Genomic DNA, 14,454 nt, shown 5'->3' with positions numbered 1-14,454 from the left:
GACCAATTTTATGCCAGAATAGGTTTGATCAAAATGCACTTTTTTGATTCAATTATTAAGCATTAATACTTGATGAAACAGAATAATATGTAAGATACTAATTAGAATCTCTGAATGCAAAGATCAACAATCAAAATAAACTATCTCTAATATAATATAATATAATAATAATAATAATAATAATAATAATAATAATAATAATAATAATAATAATAATAATAAATATAACTATCTCCCTCAATGTGCCTATTTTTCCATGTTACTGTAAATCACATATATGTGGAGCTTCAGGTTACTGCATTGCTTATACTTCTACATATAGGTATATTCTGGGCTTTAGTGTGTATAGTGTCTATGGCTATACATTGGGTTGCAGAGTGTAGTGTGGATTTACAGTAGAGTTGCATGCTGTGTCTTAGTGTGCTGTAGTTTCAGTGAGAGTATTGTGGCATTACAGTTGTGTAGGGTTACTGTACAAGTAATTTAGACTTCTAGGAAGAGTGGGCTTTTACCTTCCGACTGCATGCTAGTATTTCAGTGTGTGGTGTGGACTTACAGCAGTGTGCTTTGGGTTTACTGTGTGTAGTGTGGACCTACAGCAGCGCTCTGGGGTTTTACTGCATGTGGTGTGGACTTAATACTGTATGCTGGGGTTTTACCATGTGTAGTGTGGGATTATAGCCATATGCTTTGGTTTTACTATGTTTATTGTAGATCTACAGTAGTATGCTGGGGTCTCGATGTGTAGTGGGGACTTACAGCTACACACTGTTATTTTACCACGTGTAGTGCAGACTCACAGCTGTATTCTGGGGTTTCAGTGTCTGTAATGTGGACTCACAGCTGTATTCTGGGGTTTCAGTGTCTCTAATGTGGATTTACAGCTGTATTCTGGGGTTTCAGTGTCTGTAATCTAGATTTACAGCTGTATTCTGGGGTTTCAGTGTCTGTAATGTGGACTCAGCTGTATTCTGGGGTTTCAGTGTCTCTAATGTGGATTTACAGCTGTATTCTGGGGTTTCAGTGTCTGTAATTGGGCTCACAGCTGTATTCTGGGGTTTCAGTGTCTCTAATGTGGTTTTACAGCTGTATTCTGGGGTTTCAGTGTCTGTAATGTGGATTTAGAGCTGTATTCAGGGGTTTCAGTGTCTGTAATGTGGACTCACAGCTGTATTCTGAGGTTTTGGAGTTTGTAATGTGGTTTTACAGCTGTATTCTGGGGTTTCAGTGTCTGTAATCTAGATTTACAGCTGTATTCTGGGTTTACAGTGTCTGTATTCTGGGGTTTCAGCATCTATAATATGGACTCACAGCTGTATTCTGGGGTTTCAGTGTCTGTAATGTGGTTTTACAGCTCTATTCTGGAGTTTCAGTGTCTGTAATGTGGACTTACAGCTGTATGCTGGGGTTACACTGTGTGGGATCCAGTGGGTTGACTCTACAGTTGCTGTAGTCATAAACTCCCACCCACACTTGCTGAGCCAGCTGTAGAGCAACCTTCCTGCTGCTAGGGGAAACATCCTTTCCATGCCACAGGTACACCTCACTGCCAAAGTCAAACACCAGGGCCTGGAGACACACACACATGTAATCTTGTATATTAATTAATAATCAGCAAAAATATCTACTATGCAACCAGAATCTAGAAGAGCCTGACCTCACTGGGGCCCAGCAGGGAGATGCTGGGTATTGAAGCCCAGGCCTGTTCATGAGGCACCAGTCTGTTCTCCACCAGTCTGTAGACACAGTTGGACTCCACCACACCCAGCTCGAATTGATCATCCTCCTCCGGCGCTCCTGCTCCTGTGGGCAGCAGCATACAGAAAAACATACTGTACTATCCAGCTGCACACAAATACATTTAAAGAAAGGTAAAGTAGAAAAATCCCTTCTGCCTCTCTCTGTATCTCTTACTGGTTCCTTGTTTTTGGTAATCAAGGAACTGAAGCTTATTCTACTGTTGCTCTGGTTAAAAGTCACTCTGGATAAAAACATCAGCGAAATGCCTAAAATGTACAGTAAAATGTAAATGCAGAAATGGACAGCCTTTCTGAATAAGGTCAAGCTAGTCCTCTTTTTTATCATCTGTCCCTTTGTTTTATGTGTTCAATGAAGTGACAAATCAGTCTACTTTTTGGGGGATAACTGGGGAAGTTTGCGACCAAGTAGCCGGTTTGAACTCTGACCTCTGTACTGCATCCTTCCTCCTAGAAGGCTCCAGAAGTCTGCGGCCAGGCTGCTGTCGGAGTTCAGCCCCTCCTCCAGATGAAGCACCTGGGAGGCCTGACAGCCCAGGTCCCTCTGGCTCTGGATGACCGATGCCAGCTCCGAGGCCTGGAGAACAACACATTCAGGGGCGAATTCACAAAGAATGGATTGCGGCCGCTAATAGCACCATGAATTGCGTATCATTTGCAACCGCTATTTGCTCCGTCTCAAGGACCGATTCACAAAAGATATTGCGCTAATGATATGCCAGCGCAAACACGCCCATAACCTGTTGCAACTGAGTACAATTTGCCCCTGTTTTGCATCTGATTGCAATTATCAATGTGGTAAAGTATAAATGTTGCCTTAGAGAAAAATGATTTTTTTAGACCGCGAGCTGCAAGTCCTGACGGACGAGGTGCAGAGGCATTCCTCAAAACTTCAGGCAAGAAATTTATATTTCATATATTTACATATTTGGGATTTAATATCCCAGTCTGTCAGTGCTGTTGATGTTTCCAAACGCACCTTCAGACTGCAAAAGAAGATGGCATGATTTGAAGCAGAGAACAAAGGAGAATGTAGGGGAGCTTTATTCATTTATTTTTCATGACACAATTGCATCCTGTCACTGCATCCTTTGTTTGTCATTGCATCTCACTGCATCCCAAAATAAACTAGAAGGGCACTCGGAGAGCGCAGACCTCCGCCAAGGCCAATCCAGTCTTCTATGATATGCAAATGTGCAAGCGCAACCAATATACGGATCCGCTCCAAAATTTAATGGGTTCTTCCTTGGCCCATGCTACACCCTTCCACCAAGTTTCATGAAAATCGGGCCAGTAGTTTTTCCGTAATCCTGCAGACAGACAAACAAACACACAAACAAACGCACCGAAAACATAACCTCCTTGGCGGAGGTAATACTGTAAATGAGTTTGAGCGGGGCTGTCCATGGTGCTGAATCTTTAGGCCAAAATAAAGCCCACTGTGCTGACTAGTGAGATAAGTGAAAATATTTTCAGAGTGAGAAATTGAGTTGTATTGATTGTTTGGTTGTACTGATTTATTTGCTTCTGTTTGTGAAGCAATCTGTGTTAAAGTTCTATAGTAATAATAATACTAATGTCAAAATATTATTTACAGACTGTATGTACAGACAATTTTATTTTTTAGGTCACACAAAGGAATTGTTGCAGAGACATTTGCAAGGTCAATTCAATTCAATTCTCAGTTAATTTAACAAGTGATACAGTCTGGGCGTGACACCCCTTATAAATGCGCTTCAGTTACCACCAACTCTCTGAAGACGCTAATAATTTCACTCTAACTGCGTGTGGCAATTAGCGCCGACCTTTGTGAATTGGACTGTTTTTGCAATGAGGCTCATTTGCATAGAAAGGGGCCAATTTTGCGCCAAATGTATACATATTACCTAAAATACGTGCAAATAGCACAGGAGCACCGAGACGCTATTGCGTGGCAGCGCAGTTAGCGGGGCATGTCACCCTTTGCGAGTGCTTTGTGAATTACACGGTTTCTTTTTGTGTTATTTGCACAGGTTTAGCGTCAGCAATAGCCGCGCAATCCTTTTGTGAATTTGCCCCTCAATATTATATTATATAATATTTTAAGATGATGTCTCATTGATGCACCATCATAGTGCACTAGGTTGTAAATTCAGCATATTAAAAAGCAATGAATAAAATAATATATAACCAACAAAGTAATATGTAGATTATTTTTTTTTATTATTTTGAAGAGGGAAACAGATGGAGGTAGGTGGTTCTATGATGTTAATCTACACTGTTTGTGTTATCATCCTCTTCTTGTTCTAGATCCTGTGGGTTTGAACCCACAGGCTGTGGGTTTGAACAGTGACTTCAGCTTAGTGGTCTTACTGTTCAGGGTCAGGCATGAAGGATAGAAATTTCCAGAAGAATCTCCTGACACCCTTCTTCTTCTTTGCCCTCTTGGTTATATCACTGAAGGCCGAAGCATCGTCCTCTTCTGTCTGTTTTCTCCCTCTGGCTGGGAGCTTGAACAGTGACGTCCCAAGCGAAGTCCTCAGCAAAGTAAACTTCAGCATGGTGGTCTTCCTGTTTGATGTCAGGTGTGCAGGTGAGAGATTTCCAGAAGCCTCTGAAAAATCTCCTGACACCCTTCTTCTTCTTCAGCCTCTTGGTTTTATCACTGAAGGCCGAAGCATCGTCCTCTTCTGTCTGTTTTCTCCCTCTGGCTGGGAGCTTGAACAGTGACGTCCCAAGCGAAGTCCTCAGCAAAGTAAACTTCAGCATGGTGGTCTTCCTGTTTGATGTCAGGTGTGCAGGTGAGAGATTTCCAGAAGCCTCTGAAAAATCTCCTGACACCCTTCTTCTTCTTCGGCCTCTTGGTTTTATCACTGAAGGCCGAAGCATCGTCCTCTTCTGTCTGTTTTCTCCCTCTGGCTGGGAGCTTGAACAGTGACGTCCCAAGCGAAGTCCTCAGCAAAGTAAACTTCAGCATGGTGGTCTTCCTGTTTGATGTCAGATGTGCAGGTGAGAGATTTCCAGAAGCCTCTGAAAAATCTCCTGACACCCTTCTTCTTCGGCCTCTTAGTTTTATCACTGAAGGCCGAAGCATTGTCCTCTTCCGTCTGTTTTCTCCCTCTGGCTGGGAGCTTGAACAGTGACGTCCCAAGCGAAGTCCTCCGCAAAGTAAACGTCAGCATGGTCGTCTTCAATATCAGGTGTGCAGGCGAGAGATTTCCAGAAGCCTCTGAAAAATCTCCTGACACCCTTCTTCTTCTTTGCCCTCTTGCCATGGGCTTCATCACTGACGTCTGAAGCATCGTCCTCCTCCTGTTCGATGCACGTCTTTTTTTTCTCCCTCTGGCTGGGAGCTTGAACAGTGACGTCCCAAGCGAAGTCCTCCGCAAAGTAAACGTCAGCATGGTCGTCTTCAATATCAGGCGTGAAGGTCAGAAATTTCCAGAGTCCTCTGAAAAATCTTGTGCTACCCTTCTCTTTTTTTGCCCTTGGCTTTTTCACTTGGCTGTCATCCGACTCAACTGCCTTGCTGTTGGTTTTGCCCAGGCAGTTTGTGGCCAAGTTGCTTGGAGGAAGGTCAGGGGTATCAGACACCTTGCTGTCCATAGTGGCATCTGCTGCCTTATCAGTTGGAGCCAAGTTGTCTGAGGCCATAAGAGACTTCTTCTCTATCAAATCCATACTGGCCTCGGCTCTTTCAGTGGCAGCCCTGAGTTTGTTTGCCAACTCAGTGAGGGCTGACTCGGAGTCCTTATCCAGAATGTCCTCATTAACAGTTGTTACAGCGGACGTCGAGGCAGCCTCATGCTCACTTTCTGGGGTCAGATCGTTGTCAGCCTGGTACTGGTGGCCTGAGAGGTACGGGAGACCTGGGTGGTACGCGGGGCCTGGCTGGTACGCTGGGTCTGGGCGGTACACGGGGCATAGGTAGTACAGGGGGCCTGGGTGGTACGCGAGGCCTGGGCGGTACCGGTTGCCTGGGTGGTACGGGAGAACTGGGATGTATGCGAGGCCTGTGGGGTACGCAAGGCCTGGGTGGTAGGCCTGGGTGGTACCGGAGGCCTGGGTGGTACCGGAGGCCTGGGTGGTACGCGGGGCCTGGGTGGTACGCAGGGCCTGGGTGGTACGCGAGGCCTGGGTGGTACGCGGGGCCTGGGTGGTACCGGAGGCCTGGGTGGTACCGGAGGCCTGGGTGGTACGCGGGGCCTGGGTGGTACGCGAGGCCTGGGTGGTACGTGGGGCCTGGGTGGTACGCGGGGCCTGGGTGGTACGTGAGGCCTGGGTGGTACCGGAGGCCTGAGTGGTACGCGGGGCCTGGGGGGCACGGGAGGCCCGGGAGGTACGGGATGGCTGGGGTGCACGGGAAGGTACAACAACGAACAACGTATCCCAAAGTGCCGATCCGGAGTTGGATGGATTCGCGTATTCCAGCATATCCAGTACTGTCAAGTAGTGAGTTGACAACATCCAGAGTGCGTTCTCAAGGTTGAGATGCAGCGTGGCCTCTTTTGGATTGTCGGTGAAGCGCAGGTCTGGATTGGTGACCTTGACCTTATTGATCAAATTGATCAGCCGACTCCAGACTAGCCTGCGTTCTGCTCGACAGCTGTATCGCTGGTCATCTTCCTGTAAGAGTGCCCCCTTGAGGACCCTCCTGACAGAGTCCTTGCTCAGTATGAGCGTCTGGAAGAAGAGAAGAGCAGAAGAAGAATAATGGTTAATTGTCATTTCATTTCATCTCCATGTCTCACAAACACAACCTACATCCCAATATAGTGCAGGGAATGCTTATGAAGGTATTTATGTTGCAAAACCCGAGAGCTTGTAGACTTGATCTGAGAACTTGTAGAATGCGATCTGAGAACTTGAAGAATGCGATCTGAGAACTTGTATGTTGAAATTTTCACTCACAAAAAAATAGTTGATAGTCAGATAAATACAATGACAGCTGAAAACTTATAAGGCAACATTTACTCATATTTATTTTTTAGTTTAGTTAATTTCCCAGTACAACCACAAGTCGGTGATTACAACCTCTCAAACTGCTAGCTAACTGTGACCAAATATCTCAAGTAATCTGAAATAAGTTTGTCCCGGTTGATCATCTTGATTAAAAGTACTTGGTGTTCCACTAACGAGTTGGAAATGTCCAATCAAGTAACATTAACTCTGATTTAGTTGTTTATAGGCACTTTATTAAGTTACAGCCACAGTATTACACTCTTCAGTACGACTCAACGGCAGTCAGCTGGCGGTGTATTGAGCGGAACGACTGGTAAAGCAAAGCATTATGGGAAGGGCTAAAAAGGCCTATACCTAGCTAAAAATGACAAGTAAGTCTATTAGAAATTGAGTCAATCTGCAAATACACAGACTTAGGAATGATGGCTGTGTGTGTGTGTGTGTGTGTGTGTGTGTTTGTGTGTGCCTGTGCGTGTGTGTGTGTGTGTGTGAAGTCGGGGGCAGGGTAGATCACTCAAATCTTTGTTTTTACTGAAACTACATTATATCTACTCAAGTTCTGTGTTAACACTATGACTGACATGCATCATGGGACATGTAGTGCAGTTCAACCTGAGAATCAAGGTGGCTTAAAGATTGGATAACCCATACTGGGCCAACACGCACTAAAATGGGTACCAAGCATGCACTTGTACACTAAATCACCCTGAACAGTCTGGGTTAGTTTGGACAGATAATTAAATATATATATATTACATAATTTCCCATTTTTCTACCATTTTCTCCAATAGAGGAGAGACTAGAGAGCTAGAGAACAGGTGCCCTTTTACCTTCCCCACATTTCGCCACATTTCTAATATTTTACATTGATAATATTTCCTAATATTAATTTGAGAAAGTTAAAGTCTTTACTTACCGTCATCAAACTTGTAAGTCAGATTCAGATTCCTTGTAGGTTGTGTCGAAAAAAGTCCTGAGGTTACGATTTCCGCTGTGTTGAGGTTCACTGTGAGTCTCAGTCGCCTTATGACGGGCTGAAGCCTCAACACTGGTATTTATTGTCCATGGAATGTTCAGCTTCATCACCTCAGCCATTGTGACTTAAGGTTCACCTCTGGAGTCTGCCTATGCAGATGAGCGCCTGTGTGTTCCTGTGTATAGCAGCTCATTGTGAGGTCACAGGAGATCCTCAGCTTTCTTTCTACTTTAGTATACAGAAAATAATTCAATTTTTGTGTTTTTTGTTTTTTTTCATAAAAAACAACAGTTGCATTATGTAAACAAACTGGCATTTAAAGGGTTAAAATTCTGAAAAATGAATGAATATTTGGTAGTTATGATCAGGGCTGAAGTTGGTTCAAAGATTTAACTCAGTGAAAGTGGAAAATAATATTAATATATAATATTTTTATGGCAGTTTTTTGACACAGACATTTTTGTCCTTTAAGGAACTTTTTTAAAGTGAAGCACAAGGGTTTAATTATGTATGTTTGTGTCTTACAGCTAACAAGCCTGCAGACATCGACAGTCCAGACACCGACAGTCCAGCAACCATGGACTCTGTCTCTCAGCTCCTGGATTTGGAATTTGCGGCCAGAAGAGCATTCATTGATTCCAATTCCGTTCGCGAGGAGGACAGACACGAGAAAATTCTAGAGGCATATCCTTGTTTCAAGGACATTGGACATGCAAGTCATTATTGACTGGGCATAATTCAAAACGTGGTACCACACAGAACAATGTTTTATATACCAATTTCCTCCTCCTAAGTGATGCATTCAAATGTCTGTATTGGTATATTGGATATATTTCATAGGTGATGGGGGAGCTTCGACGCATTTTGGACAAGGATAACAGCCACTACATTGATGAACTGAAGGGAAGATGGCACGACTTCTGCCAGAAGGTGCAGTTTTTTGGCGTATGGAAAAAGATGCTGAAACCCCCAATGGGAATAGACAAAGGTAAGCAATGATGTTTTGATGTTATTAGTGATCAGGGTCAGGGTGGATATTAGGGCATGTTAATTGTCAAGTTCATGTGCTAGTGTCTTTTCTTGTCTTTCTTCTTTTTCATCTATGATGGCTATCCCATCGTTCGTTGAATGTTTCTGTTTTTTAAAGCATTATATCTGTTGTATACCGTTGATCAGATTTGATCTCATGCGTTTTATGTAAGTGTAAAAGTAATGAATCTTTTCCTCAACAGTTGAACAGGCTGTCGGGATCCTACGTGTGCTGCCATCACTGTTCCCCTCTACGTCTGCTCCTCCGAAGAGGCTACAAGATGCGAGTGAGGCTCTGGTGCATGTCCTCGAGGTGAGCTGTGTAAAACGTTACAGGATAATTTCTACTGCAGTATTGAAAAAGTTATAGCTGGAGGTGCTGCTTCTAACTGCTCTCAATGTATTTCCTATTCACATACTGTATGTTCTAAGCCTTCAAAGACACCCAAAACATTTGTTTTTGGAAACAGGATTTGTGTGTGTAGCTCTCAATGTTACAGTATGTACAAAAAATGGACGCATTACATGGTTAGTAGCAGGTTTTATAGACCTAATGAAGACCTTGCAAGACTAGCCTAGCCTTGGCTAGCCCAACAAATCTAAATACATTCCTATAAATTCAAATACAGTGTGTTTAGCAACACAATTTTGTACAGCAGAGACGCATTTTGCTATTCTTTAAGCCTATTGATTTCGAAAACATACGTTTTCAGTGTTTTGGAAGGCTTACAACGTATGTGAACAGGAAATGCATTGGGGCAGTTACAAGCAGCAACTTCAGCTGTAACTTTCTCAGTACTGCACCTTTCGTCAGAATTTTGCTTTGGAAAGTTATATTTGATTGTAAACAACCTTCTAAAATGGCTTAGGTTCCAAAATACCGAAATGATCCTTGAAACAAAAGTGCATTATCCTGATTGAAGGATGTCTGTGTTATGTGTTTAAGGAAAAAGAAGACCCCGATGCCTACTTGAAGAAGCACCCTCTCTCCTGTCCAGTCCTGATTATGAGTTCGTCCAACTGCCTCCTGGCTGTAGGAGATGTGCCGATAACTACGTTCCCAAAAGACAAGGTTACCGAGGGTGCTTTATACCTTATAGCCTACTATTATGCCCTACACCTTACGTACCCCAAGTGTGTAGCCACTCTGCTTTCAGTCATACAAGCGGAGGTCCTCTTGGACACAATCCATGAGCGAGATCTCACACCATCTTACAAGAAGGGCATGGCCAATAAAGCCAATGGTTAGATGTGGACTATAGGATAGATCTCTCTCTCTCACTCTCGCTCTCTCTCTCTCTCTTTCTCTCTCGCTCTCTCTCTCTCTCTCTCTGCGATTCTATTCTAGGCTCCTACAATCCACGGTCATTGCCATTGATTCTTGGTTGGAATTTAGCCAAGTTAGCCCAACGTTAATGTTAGCCCAAAACCCTTAATTTGAATGTTACAATAATGAGCAATTTGTAGGTGTATTGAGGGACACATTGGTCAGATGTTCGGGTCCGACCTTAACCCACACACATATTTGGCATGTTCTGCTATGTTTTCCTTATTTTTATTACAGTTCCATACACACTGTGAGCCAAAACATATTGGAAAAAACTAATGCCAGTGCAAAATTGTATTCATTCTATGCAAATGTTCTGCATAGCTTAAAAACAGACCTCTGTCCATGGGACTTTTGTTGTGTGGCGAAAGAGGATGGTTGGAGGGAGGGAGAGAGGGAGGGGTGAATGGTGCTCCAGTCATACACTGCTGTTACAAGTCTCCATGTAATGCACTGGTTTGTCAGAACTGTATGTTTACTCCTGCATTCCACAGAGCTAAAAAGTTAAAAGCACGGTTCCTTTTATGCAGAGAAAATAAAGCATTTGTTGGTTTAATGCAAGACTAGTTTTCATTTTTTCAGTCTTATTTGAAGTAGGTGAATGTCTTAAATCTAGAACAACATCACTATTGTAGAGCTTACAATAAGTTAAATACACTTGAATTGAAATGAAAAGGATGCCAGGCTGGAGAATTATGGCTTATTATGACACAAAAAGCACTTCCTAATACTAGTAACAAATGCTCAATATGAGTATTTCCAGCTAACTTCAAGACATATTTTATCTTAAAATGCTTAAATATCACTTTCTAATCTTATTTCAAGTAGGTGATGGTCTTAAATCTAGACCAGTGTCACTATTATAGAACTTAAAATAAGTTAAATACACTTGAAATGAAGAGGATGACATCAACGGTAAAAAAAACAAAAAGCTACTTTTGAGGGAAAAAATACTACTTCTGAGCATTACAGGCTTATTATGAGACACAACACTTCCTAATACTAGTAAAATATAGCTAAAAATGAGTTTTCCCAGCTAATTTCAAGATCTCTTTTATCTTGAAAGGCCTAAATATCAAATCTTATTTCAAGAAATCTTAACAAGTGAATTTTCACTTGTTCCATTGGCAGATTTTTTTACTTATTACAAGCAAAAAACATCTTGTTTTAATTTTTTTTTTACTTATTTTTGAAGTGGCCTTTTTTCCAGTGTGGTCCTCAGGTCCTTTCAGACGGTTGTTGCTGAGACCAATAGCAAGTTTAGAAATAATGGGTAATGTTGGGAACTAGGTGTCAGCCTTAATTTAGGTACAGAGTAGAGCAGGTGAATGCAGAAATCTCTGCAGCGCGTGCGCCGTGGCTGTTCACTTTGTTTCACTCACTACTATTCAGGAACCTCTGCTGATATTTACTAGTCATATTATGCTTCAGTAAGGCAGAAATGTGACACATATACCCTTTAATGCCCATGCAAAGTCTAAACCCACCGATGTATTTGCCAGTCAGAAGCACCTACTGTCTGTTCTACTGCAGGTTTGTCCGACCTCCCAGAAGTCAAAGGCTCCTATTGTTTTTTAAAATCCATTAAAAACTGCTCAGAGACATAACGCTGCATTGACGAATGTAATCCATCATTTTAAATAACATGAGTATTTTATTTTTTAACACAACTTAATAAGGCCACAATCATTGCAGCTGCAATCGTATCAAAAGTAGTTACATTCTGCCTGAGAGGAGATTCACCACTTTGTTTACTTTCAATGTTACATCTGGATTATGAGCGTCCCCTGGCACAGTAAGTGTAAATGAGTAAAAAATGATTAAGTGTGAATGGGGCTACATAGCTGAAGCTTTTTGCAGACTGTGTGATTGTAACCGTCTTTTGCGTTCACTTTATGTTGGACTGTGTAATTGGAGAGAAGTAAAATCTTTATTATCAGCCTGTCAGACTGTAGGCTACATATTAAGGCCGTTCCATGGATTGGCTGATCTTGACCTTGTCCCACTGAATGAACAAAGACTGCTAACCATCTTTGAAGACAATTTCCCAGATGTGAAAAATGTGTCTGGGACGGCAATAAGATGGACAAAATGGCACAGTCTGCAAACACCTTAATGCCTGTTCATGTGAATATGCAGCTGTTGTTTTGAAATGAATTCATCTCCAGCATCTCCTAATACCATAGCTTGCATGACCACTTACTGACCATTTTCAGAGAGTTTTTTTTCGCTTATTGGCCAAGCGGTGTCAAATTAAAAAATCAACATGGAAGTGTTGTTTGTGGCGGTATTGCAGTTCCAGTAGCACCTTTGGCCGACCGGGCCAATCTGAGAGCGGTTTTCCTTCTGCTGCACCCGCTCTGATTCTGCCTTGTCACTGCCACCAGTGTGCAGTAATGGAAAAAGTTAAATAGTCCCCCCCATTAAATGTAATAATTAGCTGCTGATGATAACAATAATCAAACAAAGCTTTTGAACAGAATAAATATAGAATACATGTATACATGTAATAATACATGTATATAATATACTTTTGAAACACTACTGGCCCGATTTTCATGAAACTTGGTGGAAGGGTGTAGCATGGGCCAAGGAAGAACCCATTCCATATTGGTTGCGCTTGCACATTTGCATATCATAGAAGACTGGATTGGCCTTGGCGGAGGTCTGCGCTCTCCGAGTGCCCTTCTAGTTTATTTTGGGATGCAGTGAGATGCAATGACAAACAAAGGATGCAGTGACAGGATGCAATTGTGTCATGAAAAATAAATGAATAAAGCTCCCCTACATTCTCCTTTGTTCTCCGCTTCAAATCATGCCATCTTCTTTTGCAGTCTGAAGGTGTGTTTGGAAACATCAACAGCACTGACAGACTGGGATATTAAATCCCAAATATGGTTTCTTGCAGTCCCGGTTAAATTTCTTGCCTGAACTGCATTACATGTTCTAAACACAAAAAATTTAACTGTATTCTGTTATGTTACCTAAAAAAATGATGTATTCTTATTACAGATAGTTGTGAAAAATTAGAGGATTACTTCTGGGGATATTTTTAAAGTGAAAATGAGAACAAGGCCATTTAAATAGTGACAGGTGTTCTAAGTCCTCTTCCTGAAGTTTGAACAGCAAAGTAATATGAAAGTAACTGAAAGTAATCAGAATATATTACTGAGTGTGGGTAATCCCTTAGATTACGTTGCTGATTACAGTTTTGATGAGGTAACTAGTAACTGTAATGGAATACATTACACAGTACACCTACCCAACCCTGTGTGTGTAATGCATACATATATACATGAATAAAGGTGATTTTGATTGTGTGAATTGAGAGCGCTAAGCATCCTCAGTACTGTCATGACATCACCCATTTGGGATATGGTAACACCCAGAAAGAGTGTTTATGTATTTCATGCTGACAACATACTGTATTGATCGCAGACTAAGCTGCACCAGGTTAGCAGGACATTGACATTACAGCATGTTAGGGTCAGCATCCTCACTGGTACCTTGGCTTTCTCTTGGGCGTTGGCAAACTCTCCGCTCCACAGGATGCAGCGGTCTGGAGAGACGAGCAGGAAGCAGTCTCCGCTGTTCAGAGACCGCACCGAGGGCTCCACCAGACGGGCCTGGACCTGCCGCCTACCTGTCACCACAGGTACCAGTTAATATAAACGCAGGAACACACAGGGATTGTCACGCATACTCGCATGCAGACACCCAGGCGCGCACACACACACACACATCTCTCTTCTGACCTTTGATGTGAATGAGCATGAGGCTGCTGAAGGGAGGGTTGGACTTGTTAGTCGCTGCATCTGAGGCGGCGACGCTGCTGAAGTCTTCTGATCTGGCAAGCCGCAAATCCGCCATGGAGGAATTCTTAGACTCTGGTGGGAGGAACAGACACAAGAAGAGACAGATGAGCAACGGGGGAGAAAAAGTGAAGAGAGAGTGAAAGCAGCCAAAAAAAACAAAAAAGAGTGGGAAGTTGGGGAAAGTTCTGACTCACTATTCTCTGCTTGGATCCTGTTGCTTTCCTCGGTAGCTACATTGATTCTCTCCCCCATGTAGTCCTGCCTGATGTCGTCCCGGGCTGCCAGAGCCCGCAGAGGGTTCCTGGAGCCCTGGGTCCGACGGGACGGACGCACCGCACGCCGGTGCTCTGCTACAGCTGAGGTCAGTCTGCACCAAACATCATGTGTTACATCATGTTTGCACAAATGTAGCACACACACAAGTTTAAGGCGTTAGTTTGGTCTCCATGGAAACCCACTTAAAACAAAGAATGCTTTCCAAAATCCAGTGTCTGTCAGTCAGTATTGACAATATCAATATAATCAGTGATGTAGTGGTAAATAAAAAGGTGGATAAACCATATTGGCATAAGGCAAACAACCACCAGTATAAACAAAAATCAATTATAC

The 14,454-nt window shown here is 42.7% G+C and overlaps 1 protein-coding gene across 1 annotated transcript in view; it reads right to left on the bottom strand.

The window, feature by feature from the left end:
- The window catches only part of svilc (supervillin c), a 34,585-nt gene that overhangs the window by 7,216 nt on the left and 12,915 nt on the right, over nt 1-14,454 (bottom strand). The window contains exons 16-21 of the mRNA XM_078284522.1: nt 14,040-14,212; nt 13,786-13,917; nt 13,537-13,673; nt 2,187-2,334; nt 1,658-1,803; nt 1,394-1,569 (exon numbers count right to left, since the gene is read on the bottom strand). Of these exons, the coding sequence (XP_078140648.1) occupies nt 1,394-1,569; nt 1,658-1,803; nt 2,187-2,334; nt 13,537-13,673; nt 13,786-13,917; nt 14,040-14,212 (912 nt within the window). The remainder of the gene's footprint in view (nt 1-1,393; nt 1,570-1,657; nt 1,804-2,186; nt 2,335-13,536; nt 13,674-13,785; nt 13,918-14,039; nt 14,213-14,454) is intronic.

Source organism: Centroberyx gerrardi, chromosome 7 (genome assembly GCF_048128805.1).
Source record: "Centroberyx gerrardi isolate f3 chromosome 7, fCenGer3.hap1.cur.20231027, whole genome shotgun sequence".
In the NCBI taxonomy this organism is placed as follows: Eukaryota; Metazoa; Chordata; class Actinopteri; order Beryciformes; family Berycidae; genus Centroberyx; species Centroberyx gerrardi.
This window is presented reverse-complemented; position numbering and strand designations above follow the sequence as displayed.